Source organism: Sorex fumeus, unplaced genomic scaffold (assembly GCF_029834395.1).
Source record: "Sorex fumeus unplaced genomic scaffold, SorFum_2.1 ptg000055l, whole genome shotgun sequence".
NCBI lineage: Eukaryota > Metazoa > Chordata > Mammalia > Eulipotyphla > Soricidae > Sorex > Sorex fumeus.
In genome coordinates this window covers 17,933,801-17,958,225 of record NW_026606112.1, presented here as the reverse complement: position 1 = coordinate 17,958,225, position 24,425 = coordinate 17,933,801, and the positions used below count along the sequence as shown (strand labels likewise).

At 37.3% G+C, this 24,425-nt stretch overlaps 1 protein-coding gene across 5 annotated transcripts in view; it reads right to left on the bottom strand.

Annotated features, from left to right (window-relative positions):
* Positions 1–236: 236 nt before the first annotated feature.
* Positions 237–24,425, bottom strand: part of PPARGC1A (PPARG coactivator 1 alpha) — a 705,257-nt gene continuing 681,068 nt past the window's right edge. For all 5 annotated transcript variants that reach the window (XM_056125625.1, XM_056125627.1, XM_056125626.1 and 2 more), the window contains 6 exons: positions 22,571–23,486; positions 21,942–22,046; positions 21,676–21,796; positions 11,353–11,474; positions 10,870–11,021; positions 237–4,259 (listed from right to left, as the gene is read on the bottom strand). In XM_056125625.1, the coding sequence (XP_055981600.1) occupies positions 4,156–4,259; positions 10,870–11,021; positions 11,353–11,474; positions 21,676–21,796; positions 21,942–22,046; positions 22,571–23,486 (1,520 nt within the window). In that variant the 3' untranslated portion in view covers positions 237–4,155. The remainder of the gene's footprint in view (positions 4,260–10,869; positions 11,022–11,352; positions 11,475–21,675; positions 21,797–21,941; positions 22,047–22,570; positions 23,487–24,425) is intronic.

Sequence of the window (24,425 nt, the reverse complement as noted above, 5' to 3'; positions counted from 1 at the left end):
CCCCTCCTCCCCCCCGCCGACACATCCCCTTTTTGTTGCTGCAGCTTGGAATGAGACAAGGTAAAAATAACACAAAACGCACATTACCTTAGGGCTTAAATCCATCCATGAGTGTGGAAAGGCAGGGAGAAAAGGAAGGAGATATAGAAGGAAATAGGATAATACTAAGAGAGTAATGTGTGCTCATCTGAGAAATATGGCAGGAGTTTGGTTTCGATAAATAAGAAAAACAGAAATAGATTTGAAACATTCGTTTCCCTTTATTAGCTCAGTGAGGCTGATGTGTACTGCACATTTAAAAAAAATCACAGGAAATTTCATACAATGAATAAAACCACAACAATACATGTAGAATTGGCAGGTGGAAAAAAAAAAGGCCCAGGAAGGGCTCAACTAATCTCTCACTTTCCCTCTTCAGCATAGTTCAACCAACAGTTATTACACTTTCACCTACAAATCTTAAAGTAGCTCCATCAAATCAGCAGTTCACATTATTGAAAATGTCTGTCACATAGGTACAAATTTAGAATCATCACATTATATTACATGGCTATTCTAGGTCATCTATAGATCAGGTCTTAGACTACAGTGATTGAAGTTCTCGATACAGCCATCAAAAAAGGACACATAATCATTACCTACTGTAAGCTCACATCTAAAGGCATGAAAAGGTTTCCTTTTTCAACTGACCCAACCATAACACCCCAATAGTGCAAAGTTCCCTCTCTGCTGCTTTGAATGTTGACAGCCCAACTGTTGTTCTTGGAGTCGTTTAGCAAAAATCAATTTTGTTGCACTGGAAGAATTATTCTGCTATATCTTTTTAACTCACACACACACACATACATACACACATACACACACGCACACACACACACTTCTAAAGCACCAGTTCAGTTACCAAAATTGTAGATGTGGTACTTACCACAGCATGAAGGCAATGGCCCACGGTCATCTGAAACCCCTAACGATCTATGCTGAAATTTACCTCCAGTGATGATGGGGTGCATGAGTTCATTTGAAATATTCTCTCCAAAAATTAAAAATAAAAATGAAAGAAGCACAGTTTACATTTTGATGGGCTACCCACAGTGTCTGCATAAGATACAAAAGCTCTATTGGGATGGTTTAGTGATTCTCTCTTTGCTCTTATTTTAAAACAACTTGACGTCCATGGAGGAAAGCTATCTTCATGGTAAGAATATTTGTCAGGCCAGAGGGGGGCATAAATTAATCCTCAACATGAAATCTGCAGTTCTATCTTTGACAAGTAAGAAAAGAAACCCATGTATTTTACTCATGTCAACCATCCAGGGCAAAAAGGAGAATGTATTTAAAATTGGATCACAAAAATTTAAAGGCAAAATAGAGAACGCATCTGGTCCTTGAACACATAATATGATTTACTAAATATTGATTTCTTAAAAATAATTTATTGCTCTTAATAGTCTTTTTATTATTATTCTACAACAGAAGATACTCAAAATTCAGAAAGAAAGACTGTAAACTTTAGTTTGGCGTTCACACAGAGTTAAAATACCTGCATTTAACCTACAGAACAACAAGAATTAGGCGGATTCAAGATGTGTTACTGTTGTAACGCAGAACCTGTGAACAAGCTCTTGTATTTCATAGTATTTTTATTGCTTTCTATCTACTTAGAAATAAGAAGCCAAAAAATCAAGCAAGCATCCGACAGGACAGACAGTGGATTCACTCAGAACACAATATGCTGGTGATAAATGAATGCAGCTATGAAAATGAGCTGCATCGACCCAGGGGGGTGAAATCCATTTCATAAGATCATGTTGGGTGAGAGAAAGGAAAAGAGCGACTAAGGAGTAGGTATCTCACGTCTTCCAGAAAAGTCACGCTGGCCAAACTGTAATCAAATCTCAATTTAGAAACTTGAATACACACTCCAAATATTACTGTCTTCCATTCCAGGGCCTCCACACTCAGATGAAATCCTGATGCTCAAAATGGAGGTTTTTCTGAAGTTTGCTTTTATTGAACTTAGCAGGAGCAATGTCATCGAGAACAACATCATGGTCACGTCAGAGGCCATGCTTAGTGCAAGTAGAAACACTGCTTCTGCAAAAGCTGAATTTCCCAAATGAAACAACTCCAACCTGACAATTGCCATGCATCCTAGGTAGAAAATTTCCACTGGCTTTATTTATTTTCATCATCTCATAATTTATAATAAATAGGCTATCTGCAACTGATAAATATGTCTCTTTAGTAAACAAAGGAATGAAATATCAGTATTTATACAGGATGCATAACTGTAAAAAATACAGATAAATACCATCATCATACTCTGCCAAGGGAAAGAGATACTGGCTTCAAAGATAGTCTTCAGACACACATTAATTATTGTAAAAATCATACTGTAATTATTACCTCAGCATTTTGTATCAAATTAAAATCACAAAAAATTAAAACAAAACAGCATTTTAAAAAGATTTTTGACCTCTAGTTTCAAAACTACTGTTGATAGAGAAAATAAAAACATTTCTTAATGGTTACCCATTGAGACTTTACATAAAATCATGATATTGTCTAGAAAAATTTTAGATGAGAAAATTTCATTCCCCTAACAAATCCAGTGTATAAAACTTCAAAGAAAAACAAGCAACAAGAAAATGTGGAAAAATATCGCAGAAGTGGTTAATACCTTTAGGGGACTAGGATATTTCTGGACAAGATGCTTAGATTTGAAGCTCACCTAAGAAGGGATGATGTGCATAAAGCATCGTTTTGTTGTGGCTGTACTCAACGGACATACACGCTGTCTTTGTTTTTACAATCAAATATATATAAGCAGTAAGTTCAGCTTCTAAATATGTTAGTGTACAATAATTGTTTCACCTCATAATTACATTTGAATATTCTTGATTAAGAAAAATTTAGCAGTTTTGAAAAGAAGGCTGCATTTACAGTGCATAGCTGTAACAAAAAAAGAACATTGTTGTAGAGTATGTACACAAAATAAAAATACTCCATTTAACATCTGTAAATACTTAACTACATCAGAGAATGTAGCAGTTACACTATCTGAACACACCCCAGAGAGTTGCACACAAACTCTCCTTAGTAATGTAACACCGCGCCCGCTCCTCAGAAAGAACCACTGAAAAAGCAGCAGGCTTGACCATTGACAACGCTTCAAAAATCTGTAGTGGAGGATCAACATTTTGGACATGGACAGAAGTGTCAGGATAAAAGACGAACTACAGAAACTTCAAAATGTTAGGAAAGTTTAGCATTCCAGTGCCTGCAGTATCTTCTCCCACCCAGACTCCATGGCAAAAGGAAAAATGGAAGGAAAGAGGGGAGAGAGAGAGAGAGAGAGAGAGAGAGAGAGAGAGAGAGAGAGAGAGAGAGAGAGAGAGAGAGAGAGAAAGAGAGAGAGAGAGAAGAAAAAAGACAAAGGATATTAGTCCTGTGGAATCTGTGTTTGCTTCGGGATTGTCATATAATCATTATGTTATGAGAGAAAGCTTGCTTCGAGTTGATTTTGCACGTTCTTACAAAACAGAGTACGGAAGCTGATGCCCAGACATCAGCGACTGTCATTTTCGGGTGGTTTGTGGTAGGTTGGTTAGTTTTCTTTCCTTTTGAATGTATGCGTTATGTTTTTCTTTTTGAATAGAACACGAACATTTTGAAGTTTTAGGTTTTAAGTGTGTCTTCATTGAACTGCTGCCATTTGAAGTGGTTTCCTCTTGCACACTCTCATTAGGTGCCCCAGTCCCTACCTGTACACACATACTTCCCCCCCACACATACATGCACGCGCACACACACACACACACGCACACACACACACACACACACACACACACACCATCACCAGGAGACTCCAGGGAAAGCAAAGCTGACACCTGAATAGACATGTGCTTACTGGATATCCAATCTGTCTCTTGCCTCTTCAGCAGCTATGTTCATGTAAACCATTGTTGTTTGCTGTTGTTGTTATTGTTGTTGTTGTGTTGTTCTTGCTGTATTGTTGTTGTTTTGTTTTGTTTTTGTACGGAGAGTGTAAAGTAGGAGAAATCGTAAGTATGACTTGCAATAGTCTGGTAGGGAAGGACGCGCTGTCCTGTGAGGTATTCACTGTCCCTCTGTCATCTTCAGCCAGGGACCATGTTACCTACGCAAGCTTCTCTGAGCTTCTTTCAGTAAACTGTCAAAATCCAGAGAGTCATACTTGCTCTTGGTGGAAGCAGGGTCAAAGTCATCTGTGTTTGAATCTGAAAGAGATCCAAGCCAGGTGAGATACACCCATTATTGATGGCCATTAGCTCAATTACTCAATTCAAGATGACCTGATTCAATCTCAACATCTACCACTGAGCTACTTGAGTCTGCTGAGCTTTTACAGGTCAGTATAAACGCGAGTGTACAGATATTTTAAGAGGACAAGGAGCATTGAAAAATTAACATGTAGACTCCTCCATTGACTCTTTTGATATATACATACTCTTAGGAAGTACTACGAACAGATCCTAACATTCAGTAGGAACATAATTCAACATACCATAAAAATAAGCCCTTCTCCCCGATTCTCACCAGGCTAAATAATTTACCCAAGCTTCCACAATAACTTAGTTGGTGAGGGACAAGTAGACATTAGGACAACTTTCCTATTCAATCCAATTGATCTCAAGCATAAAAGAATTGACAATTTGGTTGATTTCACTGATTAGAAATGTCAGTTGAGTAAGTATGAGAATTCTAAGACTTCAACTTCTCCATCAGCCATGTTCCCCTTTGAGGTATGCAGGATTTTTAATTCAGTACCCTACGCCACACCTTTGACATCCTAGTATTAGTGTCACAAAATTTCCAAATTAGAAGATAAGGGAAAATTTGCCTTACATGGGGCCCACCTGGGTTCGATTGCTCTGCCCCTCTCAGAGAGTCCAGAAAGCTACTGAGAGTATCTCGCCCTCACAGCAAAGCCTGGCAAGCTATCTGTGATGTATTTGATATGCCAAAAACAGTAACAAGTCTCACAATGGAGACATTACTGGTGCCCACTTGAGCAATCGATGAACAACGGGAGGACAGTGCTACAGAGCTACAGGGAAAATTTAACCTCTTTAGCCATAAAGGAGATATATATATATATATATATATATATATATATATATATATATATACACACACACACACATGTGCACGCACGCACACACATGTATAATAAAGGCAAGTTGATTTTTAGAATTCTCAACTAGTCTACATCATTTTTTGCACAAACTCAAATATTCTCTAAAACAATTCAAATATTTTAACAATATTGGACATGAAAGAATTCTCTTACATATTTATGAATTTTTCTCCATCAATATCTTTGAAAAAAAAAAAGAAGATACTTCTGTAGGTCTTATAAGTAAGAATTTCTTAGAAATAGAGCTGAAAATATCTTGCAAATACATTTATCCTTTTGAAAGCTTTTAAGTGAAAACAGAACTTTTCTCAGAACTCTTAACATCTTTATTAAAATATGAACATTTCCATGTATTATCAGAGTAAGTTACAAAATAGTGACAGAAGAGTTTATTGCTAAATAATATGAGGCTATGGTTATTTTGTTGAAAATAGCAGTCTCACTAACTCTCCAGCATCAAGCTCATCCCCATCTCCTTAGTTTTAATATACTTAAATCTAATCTTCTTGGGTTAAAAACAAGGAAATCCCTTCACTTATTTTTTTTCCTTTAATTCTTACCACCTGTTGTCTTTACTGCCTTTCCTTAAACAGAATTTTCTAGGTAAAGACAACAGTAGCACTGCACAGACAAAAGTAAAGACAAAAATGAAAATAATTTATTTATTTTGGGGGGCCACACACAGCTTTACTTAGGACTTACTTCTGGTTCTTTATGCAGGGGTTGCTCCTGGCAGATTCAGGGGGTCACTTGGGGTGCTAGGGTAGAAACCCAAGTCATCTGCATATAAAACAAGCAATCGACCTGTAGTACTACAGGTATTGGCCCCAAAATAACAATAATTTAAATGGTCAGTTCTTACATCATGCTAGTTTCTACCTTTCTCTTTTATCGCTAAACCCTCTGAAGTTTTTTTTTAAATAAAAACATTTTTTACTGGCAAAACCATATTGTTCATTTCTACAAATGGGCCTGAAATATGTTCTTTACGTGAACTATGTTTAATCATGGAAGAGTCATCCATGACTGACTGCATATGCTATCAGCTTTAGCAGGGAACAGTCAGGAATAAGCATCCATCTTGGGAATACATGAAATGTCTTAGCTCTGGATTATTCTACATGAAATCTAGTGCTTCAGTGTTTCCTTGCTGTTATTAGAAAACACTGGGGCTGAAGAGATAGCACAACAGATGGGATTCTTGCATTGTATGCAAGCCATTAGGTTTGGTTCTAGGACCCCCATATGGTCTTCTGCAGGAGTGATCTTTGAGCACAGAGCCAGGAGAATCCCCAACAACAGGGTATGACCCAAAATCAAAAAAGAAAATAAAGTACAAAACCATTACAAAATAGTGATTCTCAAGAGATTTTTCTCTGTGAACTCTTGTCTACATATAACGTGACCTAGAAGGACATATGATGTTAAACCATAGGTACACACACACAAATTTATTGCATGAAGACAGAATGTAGTTTCTTTCATGTAGTTTCTGAGGCAATGCTGTCTACACCACCATTTTCTCTTCATAAAGGCAGAGTGCTGTGATGTAAGAGATATTTTATAGAAATAATTCCTCCACCTCTCTTGGAGAGCCTGGCAAGCAAGCTACTGAGAGTATCTCGCCCGCACAAGCTGTCAAGCTACTGGTGATGTATTCAATATGCCAAACACAGTAACAACAAGTGTCACAATGGAGATGTTACTGGGCCTGCTGAAGCAAATTGATGAACAATGGGAGGACAGTGACAGTGAATTTCTATGGAAAAAAAATTTTAGGAATAATTTAAAAGTCATTTTAATTATTTTTAAAAAGTAAATTGCAATAAATTATATTAATTAATAGAAACAAATTATAGCACAACTATATTCTTTTTATCTTTTTTTTAAATTTTATTGAATCACTGTGAAATAGTTACAAGCTTTCATGTTTGGGTTACAATCACACAATGACCAAACACCCATCCCTCCACCACTGCACATTCCCCACCCCCAATATCCCCGGTATATCCCCCCTTTACCCCTCCCCCTCCCTCCATGGCAGACATGATTCCCCTTAATCTCTATCTACTTTGGGGCACTAACACAACTATAGTCTTAGCATTTAGAAAACAGTTGGATAAAAGTAGGTACTAAATTTATATTTGCAGAATAAATGTAGTAATCTTGAAAACATTAATCTTGAAACTATTACAAAAGTAATGGCTAAAAATTTATATTGAGATCTAGGAATTATTTGGCAATGAATGGCATAGATCATAAATACACATAGATATGGAAAGTGTATACATGTATATATGTTTCAAATATACCATAAATTTATATACTTACATGTTTATATATAATATGCATATTCTACATAATTTCCACAAATAAGATTAGTACTATAGCACTGTCCTCCTGTTGTTCATCAATTTGCTCGAGCGGGCACCAGTAACGTCTCCATTGTGAAATTTGTTACTGTTTTTGGCATATCGAATACACCATAGAGAGCTTGCCAGGCTCTCCCGTGTGGGCAGGATACTCTCAGTAGCTTACCGGGTTCTCCAAGAGGAACACAAGATTATAATGCAATATATTTCTTAGAGATAATGAATATTTGAGTAATAAATATGTTACTTATCTCTCTTTTTTAGGGAGGGAGGGTAGAGCAAACCTGGCAGAGCTCAGGGATCACTCACTTCTGATAGGGCTTAGAGGACCATATTCAATGCCTAAGATTGAACCAAGGTTAGCCATATGTATGTAAGTCAAGGGCCTTAACCTCTCTCCCCTACCACCCCAGCCCTCATTTAACTTTGCTTATACACTTAATTTCACTATGATTACTAGTTCTAAGTAAAAAATTAATCTATTCTTTTTCTGTGAGGTCGCTGAGTCAATGCCATGGTTCTTCAGGCTTACTCACCCCTTCAGAGCTCCACAGATGTAGTACCAGGGATGCCCCAGGGTGGACCACCTGTAAGGCAAGTGCCCTAATCCCTTAACAGTATCTCTGACACTATTCTGTTCTTTATAAAAGTAACTCATAAGTAGTCTCTGGAATTATTATATTTTGTACTCAAGTAGCTATTAAGTGACCTCAATAGTAAGATGGGTGAGCTAATAGAGGAGAAATTTTTTTTAATTGCAAAAAACTTTGGTTAAGTGTATTCTAGGTGAAAGGTCAATTTATTCTTTGTTAAATGATATTGCCTTTTCATTTATGTTTTTCTTTTTGAGGCACATGTAATCCCCAACTCCTTAGAGTCTCTCTATACTTATATTCACTTTATTCAGGTAAATGTCTAGAGGATTTAATCTGAACTCAGATTTAATCTGAACACAGATAAAACACAGATGAAACTTAGTGATTCTCCTACTTCAAAGAAACTTGAGATTCCTAAATTCTTCCCTTTGCCATCATTTTGTCATCATAGGTAATCATTTATTGACCGCTTATTTTATGCCAGATATTATGCTAAAGCTTTCTTCACACATATCTTTATTTAAGTTTCATAACGCTAGTTGGTGTTTTACAAATGATAAACCCAAAGTGGAGGGAATTGGCTAGTTCACTCATGGTCAGAAACTAAGTGAGATTTCAAAATCAGATCTGCAAGTTTCAAGTCAGGGGCCTTAGGACTATACCAGGCCTATACTTGGGTCTACTGCCTGGTATGCGATCATAGGGCTGTAGGGAATTGGAAAAACCCATGCTACTACAATGCACATCAAACACACTTTTCAGAAAATACATAGCTAGTTTAGTGATAGAAAAGTTTCCAGTGCTGCTGGCTAGGCAGAGAGATAACGAGAGGGAAAGCATTCTTCTTAGAAATATTTCAGGGAGGCTCCAGTTCAATTTGGAAATACCATCCACTACTCCCTCTACTAGTGATGAATTGTGATCTAAAGGCCCCTCTAGGTAGCTTATTTTAAACTCTAGATGTTTTGAGAGACTAGAAACACCCTGGCCTTCATCACTGAAGAAAATAAGTCAAATCAACTCCAGACTTCAATCTGTCTTGACTGTTTTTATCAGCCAACATTTGAACAAATGACTTGCCACCTTTTATATTTTCATCCCTAGGCTTATATCTCTCTAACAGTCAGCTGCCTCTCCCCTGCTCCATACTATCTGCTTAGCTTGTGAAGTGAATTATAGCATATTCCGTCTGAACAATGCACACCACCTATATCAATTTTCTAGGAAGACATCACTTCAGAAGAGGCAGGAAAAAAATCCCTAAATTTGGTACTTATTTATTTCTTTATCAAAGCCAAAGTAAGTTCAGATATATATGTAGGCACAGGAATAGACTTATTTGTTAGTTGTTGGATTGTAAATTAATATAAATGTCATGAATATAAGAAATAGATTTTTCCCTTTCATTTCTTCAACAAAAAATTTAAAGACATAAAATACAATCATAGGGAATGAGATGTAAAGGAACAGAATTAAATTGGAAAGGCAATTAAGATGTCCATTATGTAATTATTTATAATACAAAATAATGAATATTGAACAAGTGTTTGACTATCATGAAATGACTGAAATGACTAATAGTTTTATCTACAAGTAGTATCTGCATTCTATTTAAAGATATTTATGAATTAGTTACTTTTAATTACTTCTAATGCCAAATTCACAGTTAAAATATGCTTGTTAAAAAGTACATAATTTTAAAATTTATACATAAATTTACACATATATGCACTATGTATTATATATGACTTTAATGAGACATCCTAAGACAAAATACACAACTGCAAATCACATACTAGATAATAGTGGTAATTGTTACATGATAAACTGATGGCTGATTTTACTATTTACCTTAGTTAATTTTTAATATTTCCCAAATGTTTTTCTCTTGCCTGATAGGAAATAGTAATGATACTTAGGAATATTTTGGTTTTCTTATGTGTAAATAGGAAGATTATAACATTGTACACCATCTAGGATTTTTACAGTCATTAAATAATAAAGTGTTGCAAATTCCTAGCCCAGTCCCTGGAAGTGGAAAGAACCTGATAAACATTTTTTTCCTTTTTTGTTAAAAGAGAGTACATTATTATTTAGCATGGGAAATTTTATTTTCTCCTCTCAAAGTCTAATCTGTAGAAAGATGTTAATATTTCTAAGAGCATATGTGATAGCAAGGGAGAAAGAAACAAGACTTTTTGTATATTGTATTTCATAAAACAATGATGACAGTGCCATCACTCATACAGAAAGATTCAGGGCAGAAACTACAATAGGACATGACAACTGTATACACACATGTGTACCCAATATACAATATTGACTTGTATGCAGATACTAAACCACACATACATACAGCACACACACATGAGACAGGACATACCAGATACACATATGCACATGCAGGCACAAACATGAATGCGCGCACACAAACACACACACACACACACACACACACACTGAGTGCAGAGTTTAGCATCTAGCATCTGAGCATAAAGTACAAAGAATTTTCCTCTGCCCTTTGTTGCCAGAACCCTAGCTCCTTTCCTCTGAAACTTTTTGTGCATAAAAGTTAAAAAGGTAAGATAAAAATCCATATTCAAATATTCCCTCCAGCAAAATTAAGTGAGGGTCCAGCCCAATGTGCCTACAGTTTACATTTGCTTCCATTCTGAGCTCTATATTATGGATTCTTCATTCCATAGTAAAATAAAATCCATACCTAGGTCTGCATAGTTAGACTTGAAAAATTGCTTGCGTCCACAAAAGTACAGCTCGAAGTCAGTTTCATTTGACCTGCGCAAAGTATATCCGTTTTCAAGAGCAGCAAAAGCATCACAGGTATAACGGTAGGTAATGAAACCATAGCTGTCTCTGCAACAGACAAAGAGAGAAGTTCCAAGCTAGTGAGGAGATATTAACATATACGACTGTAACCCTTTCTACTTGGGACAACTTCCCCGGTGCCAACATCTGAGCCACCGCATTCATTTATCAGTGTGATTGTCCTGTCAAGCAGCTAAATACTTATTTCTGAGACAGGAAATCTCAACTAGAAAGATTAATAAATAGGGATGAAAGAAAATAAATAAGGTTCTGAACTCAACGTGTCATCTGTCAAGGCGTTCCCATTCTAGTAATCTTAGGACCATAATTTTCTACATATGTCAACTTCTAAACAAGAAATAATCTTGAAGATTCTCACCCATCATCCCGTAGATTTACTGTGCACTCCTCAATTTCACCAAAAACTTCAAAACGGTCCCTCAGTTCTGTCCGTGTAGTGTCAGACCTGATTTTACCAACATAAATCACACGGCGTTCTTCCTAGGGGTGGAAGGGAAGGAAGGAGAGATTTAGGTTAGTTCTGAAAACAGGAACGAAGTCAACTCTCTAAAAACATGTGTAAAGGCACGATCATGCCTAATAAGAAGCCACAGAGTTTACTGATGAGAAGAAAACACACTAATTATGAATGAAGCATTACACTTGAACCAAAGCTTTACTTTCTATTTCCATGATATCCTTCTGTGACACGTGCTATCCTTCTTGCTCACTTGCATATTCTTCTGCAACTCGTTCTTTCACTTTATTTTTCTTTCCTTCCTTTCACTTTTGATGAAGATGGGAGTTAGAGATGAGGTCAGGGTCTCCTAGGAACTTAGGATCTCCTGCTTGTAAAGTCTAAATTCTAATCCTGAACTCCATGCCCAGCCTTTCTTCAAAACCCATCTCTTTCATTCTCTCTCATGGACAGTAATTGATGAGAAAAATATGATATTTTTAATATAATCTCTCTGTCACTGAATAACCTAATCATACTAATGAAATGTTTTAAAATTTAGGATATTAGTATCAATTTTCAAAACTGAGAAGAAAATAACCTAGTTTGTAAAAACTGTCTAATTTCTTACTGTTGAAAATCTGAAAATGAGATTATAAGTGTTAACATGCTTTAATATAGAATTTTTTAAATTTAGTGTAAATAAATATTATCTAAGGTCCTTAAAATTGAAAATTATTGGAGTTTACCTTAGCTGTCTTCTAAAAATATTGAAAGGTAAAGTTCAATGAGGTCTATTTTGTGTTTATTTTAATAAGTGCATGCCAGTGATGCAGATGGTCTAAAGAAAATAATTTGAAAAATACAGTCTTAAAATATAGGCCATTTTAAACCCTGAGTCTCCAAAGAATAAGAAACTATAAAAGATGCTATAAATTTCACTCTGCCAATGAATCTTATTTTAGGAACAGACTAGAAGGGTGTGGCCTAATTTTTACAAGTAGAATCGATATCATCATAATCTGAAAGTCATCAGCAATTTACAGCCTACAAAACATGGGAAGAATATTTTAAAGCCTGAGAATGGATTCCTTAGGGGGACAAAAAAGAAGGGGAATAAATTCTTATGTGATATGATTTTTAAGTTCTTGTTCTAAGGAGATAAAGTCAAAAGTGATTGTACATCTAAAAATTTTGGAAAGGCTTCTTGAATACACAGCTGTACTTATTAACTATCTAACCTGTCAACCAAACACAAACAAGTATTAATTTAATTTATAGACATTTAAGTTTGATGCAATGAAGAACAGAAAACCAAGGTTAGCTTGCTTAAGTTTTCTATGGAGATAATTGAGATTTTTTTTTTGGATGAATTAAAAATTCACTTAGATTTAAAGCAAAGAGTTGTCTTACATTATTTACCAGGTACCTATCCTCTTCATAACTCCTTATATTTGTCAAGAACATGGTAATGAGTGGGCACTCAATACATGCGTACAAAATACAACATGCACAGACTGCAATGCATGACCTACTGAGTAATCTGATCATCCATGCTGTGTTGTCTTTTATTAAATGCAGAATTCACAATTCTACTTTCATAAAATACACCTCTGAGTTTCAGAGTTTTTAAGGTTGTCATTGTTAACAACAATCTCGTTGACTTCTCAGATTAGCTGCACCTAGGCGCTTTGAATTGAACCAACATCGCCTAACCCAACTCTCAGTTCTCTGGTCTCCCAGCAGGTTTTTGTTCAGTGTTCTTATGAGTGAAGGTCGCGTGAACTAACTAGCTCCACAAGAAGTAACAAGAACAACAACAACAACAACAACACTTTAGTACCATTATTGTATCTCCCTGCTTAGTTGTCTCCACATATTCAACAACTCATAATATTCTGAGATTTGTACCTCTAAAATTCTCCTATTCTGTCCCCTTTATTCTAACTCCCTAAATCAAGATGTCAACATCTTTTTCAGGACAAGTATGACAGTTCCTTCACTTAGATCCTATGTTTATGTTTACACACCTCTAGGCTATTTTTTACTTCAGTCAGAATAGTCTTTGTACAGGGGTTACACGTCCAATCTTGGCAGTTACCATCTAAGACTTTTAAATAACTTCTCATAACTTGGAAGGAAAATTCTGAGTTACAGGAACCATCAAGATCTGCCTGGTCAGAATTTGGTTTGTCTTCATCAAGGGAATTTTCCTCCCACAACTCATTCTGCATTGTATTTTGCAGTCACATTGATCTTTTATCAGTCTCAGGTATATACATAATGCTCCTTCCTTCACCAGGGAGGCATAAGTTGTTTTCTGTCACAACCACCAAACTCTCTCCCATAAAGTTGCTCCAATTTCCCCCAAGATAAATGTACTGTCTACAATGACACTGAAGTTAATGAGCATTTCCTATCTGAGACGCGAGATAAGATTAGGCTTCCTATTAGTTTCTCTTACAAAAATGCTTTGCTTCTCTTCTGTAGTTCTACATTCAACTATTATAAAGAAATAATAGAGTATTTATTCTTTAATACCATCACGATAATAGAGGCTCACAAGTAGAGATGACATCTCTTCCACTATTATATTTTAAGGGTATTTCAAATGTAACAAGCAACCATTTGTTGCTAATCTAATTATTAATCCAACTGATTAATTTTTAACTCTTACCTTTTACCCTTCTTTACATCAAAAATACCTAACTGTGGCTCTTACTTTAGGAAGACTGCCTAATAAGATGGAGAATTAAGGCCAGCTGTGATGTTAAAAATGTAAATTCTTGCCCAAGTGGCCCACCTGAGTGAATTAATAGCTGCCCACAATTTGGACAAAAAGTTTTTAGAGGTTTAAGTATAAGAACAGTAGGACGGCTGCATGTTTGTTAGACTCTAATTCTTAAATACCACCTCTGAAAATCAGAAGTGGGGCTCCACTGAAATAGTGGACAAAGTACAAGTCCTCTGCCAACAGGTTTTGAGCTGAAATAACAGGTACTACAAGCAAAACACAAAAAGGCCATCTCATTCACTTGCATGTAGATGGTACATTTCAACTGAAGTGTGGCTGAACACCCAGAACATTCTTGAAGTCAATAAATAAAATGGATGGTGAGGCTCATTCCATCGCTGTGCCGTGCACTTGAGCAAGGGAATCATAACACCGCATTCCGTTCTATTTACGCAGCTGACTCTAGCCATGCAGCCAAATGTGATGGGACTGTTATCTAAACTTCCTGGCGCCTGCTTGCATGGAAGTTATGGATTTTTTTAATGAGCCTTTTTAGGCAAGTTACTACTGTATAGAGGAAAAGGAGGGGGAAATGTAGAAGAGAGAGAAAGAAATTGAACCGTCACAAAGAAATTGCTTAACTACCATTATGGGAATATACACAGCCTATGTATCCAAGGAAATTCAAAGATAAAGCTAAAATCAACCATATGCACATCCATATGCAGACATATTGGGACAGTCTTTGAATTGCTTCTTTATACAAAGTTGTATGCAACAATGATACCACAAAAAAAGATAAACCAGAGGACTTTTATATCAAATACTGATATATTCTACAATAAAAAGAAGGCACAACCTAAACAGGAGAAAGAGAAAGCCAAAGGGCTGGTCCACAGTTCCTTAGAGTTCCTATTTATCTATCACCTCCTTTTATGAAACAATAATGGAACTACATCTTGCTACGTAATAAACACATGAGTTTAACCATATCTCAAAATTCTCATTTTAAAAAATGATTAGAGTGCTTGGTTTTTCTAGTATTAATAATGAAACTAAAATACATTTACAGATCCAAAAGGCAAAGAAAAAAAATAATCGTTCCAAGATTAGCCAAAATGTCTAGCAAAGAACCGATTATTTTTTACATGTTGCAGTTTTATTAGACAGATGAATAGATTCCATATCTTTAAAAAAACCTTAACATTTGCAGCCAATTTTTCAAGACATTAATTTCTAAACAGGCGATGAAAGGAAAAGAAATCAAAATGCTTAATAACATTTCCAACATCTTAAGACTTGGAGGAACTCTAAACCTTTGGAAAAAGCTCCTTGAAAAAAATGATTTTCAGACTAGTTTTCACTATTAAGGAGGAGGGAATATTTGTCAAATATCTTTTAGCTTCAATTTCCACAAAAGGTAGTTTACTGATGAGTTGAATCATAAAATTGAGAATTTATGTTGCATTTATAGATAGTAAATCCTTACATGAAAACACAGGGATAAATACAGTCTGGATTAACTGACTTTGCATTATCAAAATATTTTTAAAAGGAGTGTAAAACATGCGATGGTTGTTTCTCATAAAATGAGATACTCTTCATAAATAGCAGCTTGACAAATTAGAAAGGAAATTATAAAGAAACTTCACATTAATTGAGCTCCAATGTGTCAAATGCTACACTTGGTGCTTTTTTGTTTTGTTTTTTAATAGTCCATCTCTCTATAAGGTCCTAAAGTGCTGGTAACAACAAGTAACTGTCTAATGTAATGTAGATACGGTAAGTCTACATTTCTAAGTAAGAATAATGTGAAAAAAATTTCTCCTCTTATGCTAAGATAATTGAATGTCAACTTTAGCTACAAAAGATTTGTGATCACTTTCAAAATTGGGTAAAATGTGACTTCCTTAAAAATTTCAAAGACGGGCTTGAGATAGAGTACAATGAGTAGGATGCTTGCCTTGCTGGCAACTCATCTCATTTTGATACCACAGTGCGTAGGGCGTTTGCCTTGCACACAGACAACATGGCCAACCCAAGTTTGATTCCTCCGCCCCTCTTGGAGCCTGGCAAGCTACTGAGAGTATCTTGCCTGCACACCAAAGCCTGGCAAGCTCTCCATGACGTATTCGATATGCCAAACACAGTAACAAGAAGTCTCACGATGAAGACGTTACTGGGCCCGCTCCAGCAAATCGATGAACAATGGGAGGACCGTGACCGTGAATATCCGAAATGGTCCTCCAGCATCACTAATAGCAATTCTTGAGCACAGAGTTAATAGTAATCCCTGAGCACTGCTGGAATAATGTCCCCAAGAAACAAAAAAAATTTTTTTAAAGATATTACAAATCCTAGATATAAGATGAGTAGATAGAACCCATGTCATCTCTTGAATGAATTGCATCGTTATATCCTCACTTTCAAAGATAAAGTGAAGGACTACATGGACATCAAAACGAACAGAAAGAAATGTCAGCAACTCAGACAAGATTCTTAAAAAATGTGTTTTTCCTTCTTGGCATTCATATTGACTAACTCTAAATCAGTAGGCACTCAAATGCCTACAACTTAAGGTCACTATTAGGAAGAAACAAAACTACAAATTTGATTTTCCAAAACTGTTCACTTTTTCAGTACTTCCCAGGAATATGTCTCCCTAAATGGCTAAATTTTAATTAATGTGAATAAATCCAAGTTAAAATTCTTAAGAGCTCATACAGTGTTAAGATGCAAATAGACAAGTTCTCGTAACAAAACATAAAAGCAACAGTGCAGACTCACTTGATAAAATTGATCATTTCTCAATATCAAGTTTAGAATCCTATTTTATGTTAGATAACTACCTATATGAAAGTGTTGTAGCAAAAAAAAAAAAATCTCTTGGCACCTCAAATGATCCCCTGAGTCCTGCCATGAGTGATTTTTTTTGAGCACAGAGCCAGGGGTAGATCCTGAACACCATAGGGTATAGCCAAAATAAATAAATTTTAAAAAAAGAAAGGAAAAAAAGGTTTGAATATAAAACCAGTTGATTTTCTCCAAAAAGAATAACTATGAGAAATTGATAAAAATTGCACTTTTTTCCCCTTTGGAAGAAGCTGATAATTATCCATGGTGATTCATTGTTTCTAGCTTCTGGGCTGCACACTGAACAATGAAAAAGAAAAATGAAATGACACAACCATTGCCCTAACACATTTGGTTTTGGTTTTAAGTGCCGAGTCACATCAGAAGGCCTAGATTTGCCCTTTAAATTAACATGCCATTATCATGTTTGCTGGCAGGAAACTATACAGATTGCTAATGGAGTTGGACCTAGAACTCCACAAGAAATTAGAGCAGTGACAGTTTAGACATTAAGTACTAAACTCTACTGTGCAGAGTTCCAATATAACCTGAATTATTTCTTTAGTCTACAAAACTGAGAAAGATAGAGGGTGAATTGGTTTCAGGGAAAAAAAAGTGTACATGGTAATTGGAGACAAGCAGCAACTGAATGATGGCAATATTCAAGTATAATATATGATGCTTTAATAGTAATTACTAAGTATTAGACTTCTTTTGATTCTGGTTTGATGCACTATAGTTGGTATATCTAAATATTTTCAGATCCATAACAATGAAAAGTTTATTGACCTTCTACATCATTTTCTTATGGAATTAAAAATATAATCAGAATAGGGACCAAAGTGATAGGAAAGCAGGTAAGGCTTTGCCTTGCATGCAGCCAGAATGAGTTTGATCCCTGGTGCCCCATATGTTTCCCAAGCCCACCAAGAGTGATTGCTGAGCACCAAAAACAAAAACAAAACACAATCAAAACAGATCACAAGACAAACGTAGACTATATAAATTTTTAAAGATGTCAACTATTGCATCACTTTAAAATATTTTATTTCCTTTGTTATCTCAGTTTTGTTGAGTCTCTAATGATATGATTGATCTTAATTAATAGATAATCCACCACATCATTCAAGTTATTCCAAGTACCATATGCTGCTTATTTGTTACTTTAAGTGTATGTTGAAAACATGGAGGGAAAGAACCAGCCCAGTTTAAGACTGCCCTAGTTTTCTTAGTTGTTTTGGAAATGACTTTTCAAGTTAATCCAGGCAAATGAGCCAAAAATCATTGCCTGTATCTCAGTGCCCAAGTCCATAAAAATATACTTTGCAAATGCATTATGGCACAAGAAAGCAGATCATTTGAAGGAAGGGAATCAATCAGAAAAATCTTCCTGTGGGTAAACCCATTAAATAGATCCCCCATGCCTTCAACATAGACTTCAAAATTTTTATCAGGATTTACAGGGCCTTTAAAGGTTCTGGTTTCACTGAGTCTGCAGGGCCTTGCCCTTCTATGCCCTGACTTCAATAACCAGAAGTTTCCCAGAATGCCTTTTTCTTTTTCCAAACATTTAATATGAACTAAATTCTGTCTAAATTAGAAATACCTAGTAAATTATAATGCATCACTTGTGACTTTAGATGTCTAGGGGTTATGTATTTTAGTGAAAACTTAGACTTTTTATTTTGTTGATGTCAATACATTAAAAATATTTTTATTTTAACTTATTACTGATACAAAATATTAATATGGTATTTTGTACTGTTTTGTACTTCCTTCAAAATTGATTCACACTAATAGTGTATATTATCTTTAGACTGAATGAATTGGTCCTATGATTCATAGCTACCATATAGGACAGCACAGGTGTGGAGAACTATTTGGTGTCCCTCATTCTAGGCTGTAGATCAATCTTGCCCTCTGTGGATGTTTTCTTTCCTATGTATGGGATTCAATATGCATGACAATACCATATTACAGATGCACCCATGGCAAGTGTATTTACCACATTGTTTTCCTGAGTGTGTATTTAGATCTGGTCTTACTTTGTTTTGTAACCTATGAACCTAACAAATCTTCATCACATAGAATGATGAATCTTTACTCATTCCAAGCAAAAAGAGCACATAATGGTCCAAATTAGAATTGGTCTAGCACTAAGTACCAATCTCTATGTTAAGTTTTACTATGCCAGTAAAGCAAACTGTATGGCTGTGAATTTTTTTTAATTTATTTATAAAATAAAAAAAAACCCCAGAGACCAAATTTCCCAAATGTTCTACATTACTTTCAGTGATTTAACATGTCAAGTTAGTATTTGTACTCTACAAGCCAACGTTCAAAGAGAACTGGAAGAAAAAATGAATTAGTTAAAGGGCTGGAGCGATAGCACAGCGGTAGGGTGTTCGCCTTACAAGCGGCCAACATGGCCGACCCGAGTTCGATTCCTCCGCCCCTCTCGGAGAGCCCGGCAAGCTACTGAGAGTATTCGATATGCCAGACACAGTAACAACAAAGTCTCCAATGGAGACGTTACTGGGCCCGCTCGAGCAAATCGACGATCAACGGGAGGGCCTTTACCTTAAAGGGTTAACAAAGGACTCAGACAGCACTTACGTCCTTACAAGTGCTGACTGAGTCAGGCAAAATTTTCTCTACTTCTAAATTGAGGGTAGCGATTTCTATAAGTTATAGAATGATCATTGTCTTTGAGCATATGGAAATATCCAAAACTAATACAAAGTTACCTTCTTTTATTTAATATAAATATTTTTGTTAAATTAATCTCAGAAAAATAAAGTTAAGTTGATATAATTAATCTGCACTTATCTACATGATTTTAGAGTTGTGTTGTATATTGTCCAAAAAAGCTAATGTATGATGAAATTCATCTCTCTCTTTAATGTCATATTTTAGGTGTGTGAAATATTTCATTAAAATATGAATTTACAAACTGTGAAATAACTATTTTTCAACATGTTGGCTCAACATAATTCTGTTCTGGAAAAGTTAAATGTACTCTTAACTTACTGCATAAACTATATGGCACAATATAAAAGTGAGTAAAAATTACTGAATAAGCAATTAATGCATCAAAATTAGAAAAAATAATTTTAAGTTTTGTTTTCTGAAGTATTAACTAATGATTCTCTAGCAGATCTTAATATCACAGCTCATTTGAAAGTTGTGAACAAATGAAGTAAGTATAATTTGCAAAAGTATTTTGATTCAGTTTTAGGTATAGTCAAAGTTAAATGGAAGTAAATACCATAGACCTTTAGCCTTGGCATTCAATTATTTCTCACTTCCTTTTCCTCAAGGCCTGTGGTGAATAGATCTCCCAGTTCAATCCCTCTAGCTGATAACTATTCAATGCTCAATTTTGACTCTATTCGTCAGCACTTTTATGTAGGTTTTTCCAATATTTTGTGGATGGTAGGGGTTTAATGCAAGATGCCATATAAACCTAACCTTTACAGTTAAAAATAATTTCTCTGAGCCTCGGTCCACAAGATATGTCAAATCTTCATTGAAATGCCTCTGAGTACCAAGCACAGAAAGGCAGCAGCTGCTGTAATGCAAGACAGTGCCATTGCGGATGGATTAGCCATGGCTCCTTGGAGTCCTGTGCTGGGAAAGGACCTAAGGCCTTGGGGCCACTTGGTAGTCAAGAGTCCCCTAATTAATTAGAAATATTTGCTGTGGACACAGAGCAGATCATGAAAATCACAGTGCCCCATTTTTTTCTATTCCAGGTCTAGGTTGATAAGCAACTGGAGAGAACGGTACTTAAAAGGTAGTAACTTGCAGAGAATAAAGATGCTTTAACATAACCTTCAGGCAGAAGGATGAACAACGTATGTACCTCGAGGGAATGGAAAATTCCTGAAGTAAGTGATAGCCACATGGATAAGAGTCTACTGGAAAAGTAGCTTCTACTTGTGTGGTTTTGCTAACTTCCCAGTCGGGTGTTGACTTAGCACAGGTATAAATAAGCGTTTTCTTAGCAAATACTGCTTTTCTATTAATGTAACTAATATTAACAATCCAATCCTTACATCTGCCAATAAGAAAAAAGCTATAATGTACAACTCCTTATTTTTCACTCACAGGATAACAAAGAGAGCAGTAAAGACACTCATCCACTGATCAAATGGAGCCAGTATCCATCTGAATTATCAGTACTCCCTCTATACTGGCAAACAAGATGAACTTGAAAATGAAAGAGAGAGAGAGAGAGAGAGAGAGAGAGAGAGAGACAGAGAGACAGAGAGATGGAGGGGCGGGAGAGAGAGAGAGAAAGAGAGAGAGAGATTGACTTCATAGTTTGTTTTGCAGTACTTTGTGTTGGGAAGGATTGAGGAGTCAATGATGTTTAAAGTTCAAAAGCGGAATAGGCGGAATACGATACATTTAAACAGTCTTAATGTTTTGTATATATGGGGGGATAGAGAAGGGAGGAAAGGAAGGGTGGGAAAGGGAGGGTAAGGGAGGCAAGGGGAGAGGAGGGAAAGGGGGGAGGGGAGGAGAGCTAAGGGGAAGGGAGGGGAGGAGAAGGGAGAAAGAGCAGGGCAGAGGAAGAGAAGAGAGCAGAGCACAGGCAAGGTGGAGAGAAACATCAGAGGAAGGGAGTGCAGAGAGCGCTGCTCTTTGCTTACAATTGCCTTCTGTCTCTGCCTCTCTCTTTGCTTGGCCCGCTCGGACTCCCGCTTCTCATACTCCTTGCGGTATTCTTCCCTCTTCAGCCTCTCGTGCTGATATTCCTCATAGCTGTCATACCTAAGAGACAGACCTTCATCATTAAGCCAACCACGGCAATCCGCATCCACCAACAGAGAGCAGGGGGAAGGACAGCTCTTGGATAACATCTAGTCATCACAAGCAGGGGCCAGGGAAGCAGCAGGCAGATGACGCGCATCATTACCTGGGCCTACGGCTGTAGGGGGATCTCGACCGTGATCTTGCGCACAGAGGAGAATTTCGGTGTGCACGGTGTCTGCAGTGACTGGACTCATAGTAGTAGCAAGATCTGAGGGGAAGGGAAAAAAAACAAAGGGGACATTTGCAACTGCCACTTAAGTCCAGCTCGCGGGCAAGATAGAATGGCCTCTGGAAGAGCCAATTACAGAAAGCGGCTTTTCCTTCCTAGTCCTGAGTGGGATTTCTCAGTGACAGTCTGTGATCATGGAGTGTGAGCTCAGAGGCCTGGAAGTGCTCTCCCAGCGTCTCTGACAGAGGTTAGCACTAAGTACCAGTTGAGCTACACTGTCAGTTTTATCCAGTAGGATGCTGCACTCTCCCGTATGGGGCAGCTATCCAGGTCACCAAAAAAGTGCCATAAGCAAGCTACAAAATTACTCTTTTGCTCTCACAGTCTCAATGCCCAACACTCACACTGCATGGACAAGAATATGGGGCAGAGGGACTTCAAGGTAACAACCGCCTGGTTAGGTCCATGAGGAATGGGAGGCAGCCCGGAGAGGGGGGATGCTGAATGCATTGATGTACCTCTGGGGAGGGCTGGGGCTGTGGGCAGGTTTGGGCCAGGATTACCTTGAAGATGATCTACTTCCTGGGGACCGTGATCTTGACCTGGAATATGGTGATCGGGAACACGACCTGTGTCGAGAAAAGGACCTTGAACGAGAGCGCATCCTTTGGGGTCTTTGAGAAAATAAGGATTTGGGTGGTGACACAGAGTCTCTACACGGAGAGTTAAAAGAAGAGCAAGAAGGTGACACATCAAACAATGAATAGGACTGCGTGCCATCCCAAGGGTAGCTCAGTTTATCACTTTCATCTTCGCTGTCATCAAACAGGCCATCCATGGCTAGTCCTGAATTTATAAACATAGGTAGTTTGGAGAATTGTTCATTACTGAAATCACTGTCCCTCAGTTCACTGGTCTTGTCTGCTTCGTCGTCAAAAACAGCTTGACTGGGATGACCGAAGTGCTTGTTCAGCTCGGCTCGGATTTCCTGGTCTTGGAGCTGTTTCCGGGCGCTGCAAGGAGAGGTGTGCTTGCCGGCCACCACAGTCTCTCTCAGGTAGCACGGGTCTGAATCTGTGGAAGAACAAATCTGCCCCTGACCATTGGAGGAGGCATCTTTATAGTTTAGTTGTCCGGAGTCTTGGAGCTCCTGTGAAATATTAATGAGTACTTCCGTTTTGGAATTAATTGACTGACAATAATCATGGTCACCGAACAGCCGCAGACTCGGCCGCTTGGTCTTCCTCTCCTCTTGTCCACTGGTGAGCACTGAGGTCTTGCTGAGCTGTGCGTACAGCTCAGACTGTTGGGGCCCTTTTTTGGTGGAGTTATTGCCTTGGGTACCCGAAGACTCACTGTAGCGGGGCTTCTTGGATGGTGGAGGTACCACAGTCTTACAAGAGGACTTCAGCTTGGGTGAAGCCCTGAAAGGGTTATCTTGGTTGGCTTTATGTGGAGGAGTGGTGGGTGGAGTTAGGCCTAACAGCACACACATTGGAAAAAAAAAATAGAAGAAGAGGAAAGAAAAGAAAGGGGGAGAAAAGAGATTTTGTTTTTAAACACCAGGATATGTTTTTGAACATTTCCAAGATTTCAGACCACTGTTCAAATTGCATGAAGCAGAAGGACATTCATGACAAGCTCTGGAAAAGCGTCTCTCCCTCTGAGCTCTGGGCACCAAGAGAAGCTGGATCTATGGTGACAAGCAGGAGCAAGAAACCATAGATTTGGGTTTTTCAGACAATCGTGCAAAGTTCCTGCTTCCCAGAAAAAAGAAAGAGCCCCTCCCTCGGCTTCCCCCCACCGGGAATTAGCAAACATAGCCTGGTTGAAAATAGCGTGTCATTCGTCTGAGGGCAAATGGAGTCACTGGGACTCGAGGGGAATCACAGAAAAACTTTCCTAGCATTCGCCTGCAACAAAAATCTTCGAGGATGCTAGTGGTTCGAGATTTTGGTCGAATTAAAGAATGTACCGTGGAGCCAAAGAAAAAAGTTAGACAACTAAAATTAAAAATGGGTGGGATAACATCCCATTTGGGGGTGGGAGAATAACAGAGGCAACTTCCCAGTGAGTTTAGTAAAACCTAAGAAAGGATTTCATGAACTAGACAACTCTACAACTCGAGAGCAATGATTCTTTGTCTCCACAGTTCATTAACTTAGTAAACCATGGCTAATGTAGGGATAATACATTCTTGTAAGCATAACTAATACATTCTGTCTAAAATATGGTTCTGCAACAGAAACCTAAGTGAACAGTAACACTAAATAGCTCAGTGGCGGTGGACCGTTTTATTTAGAGCACATCAGCGCGGGTTAGGAGGCTGCGGGACTGAAATGAATAAAAGCCTCAGCAACTAATTAGGTAAATAAAAAATAAAGGAAGAAGGAGAAGCTGTCAGTGGTTGCCTTCGGG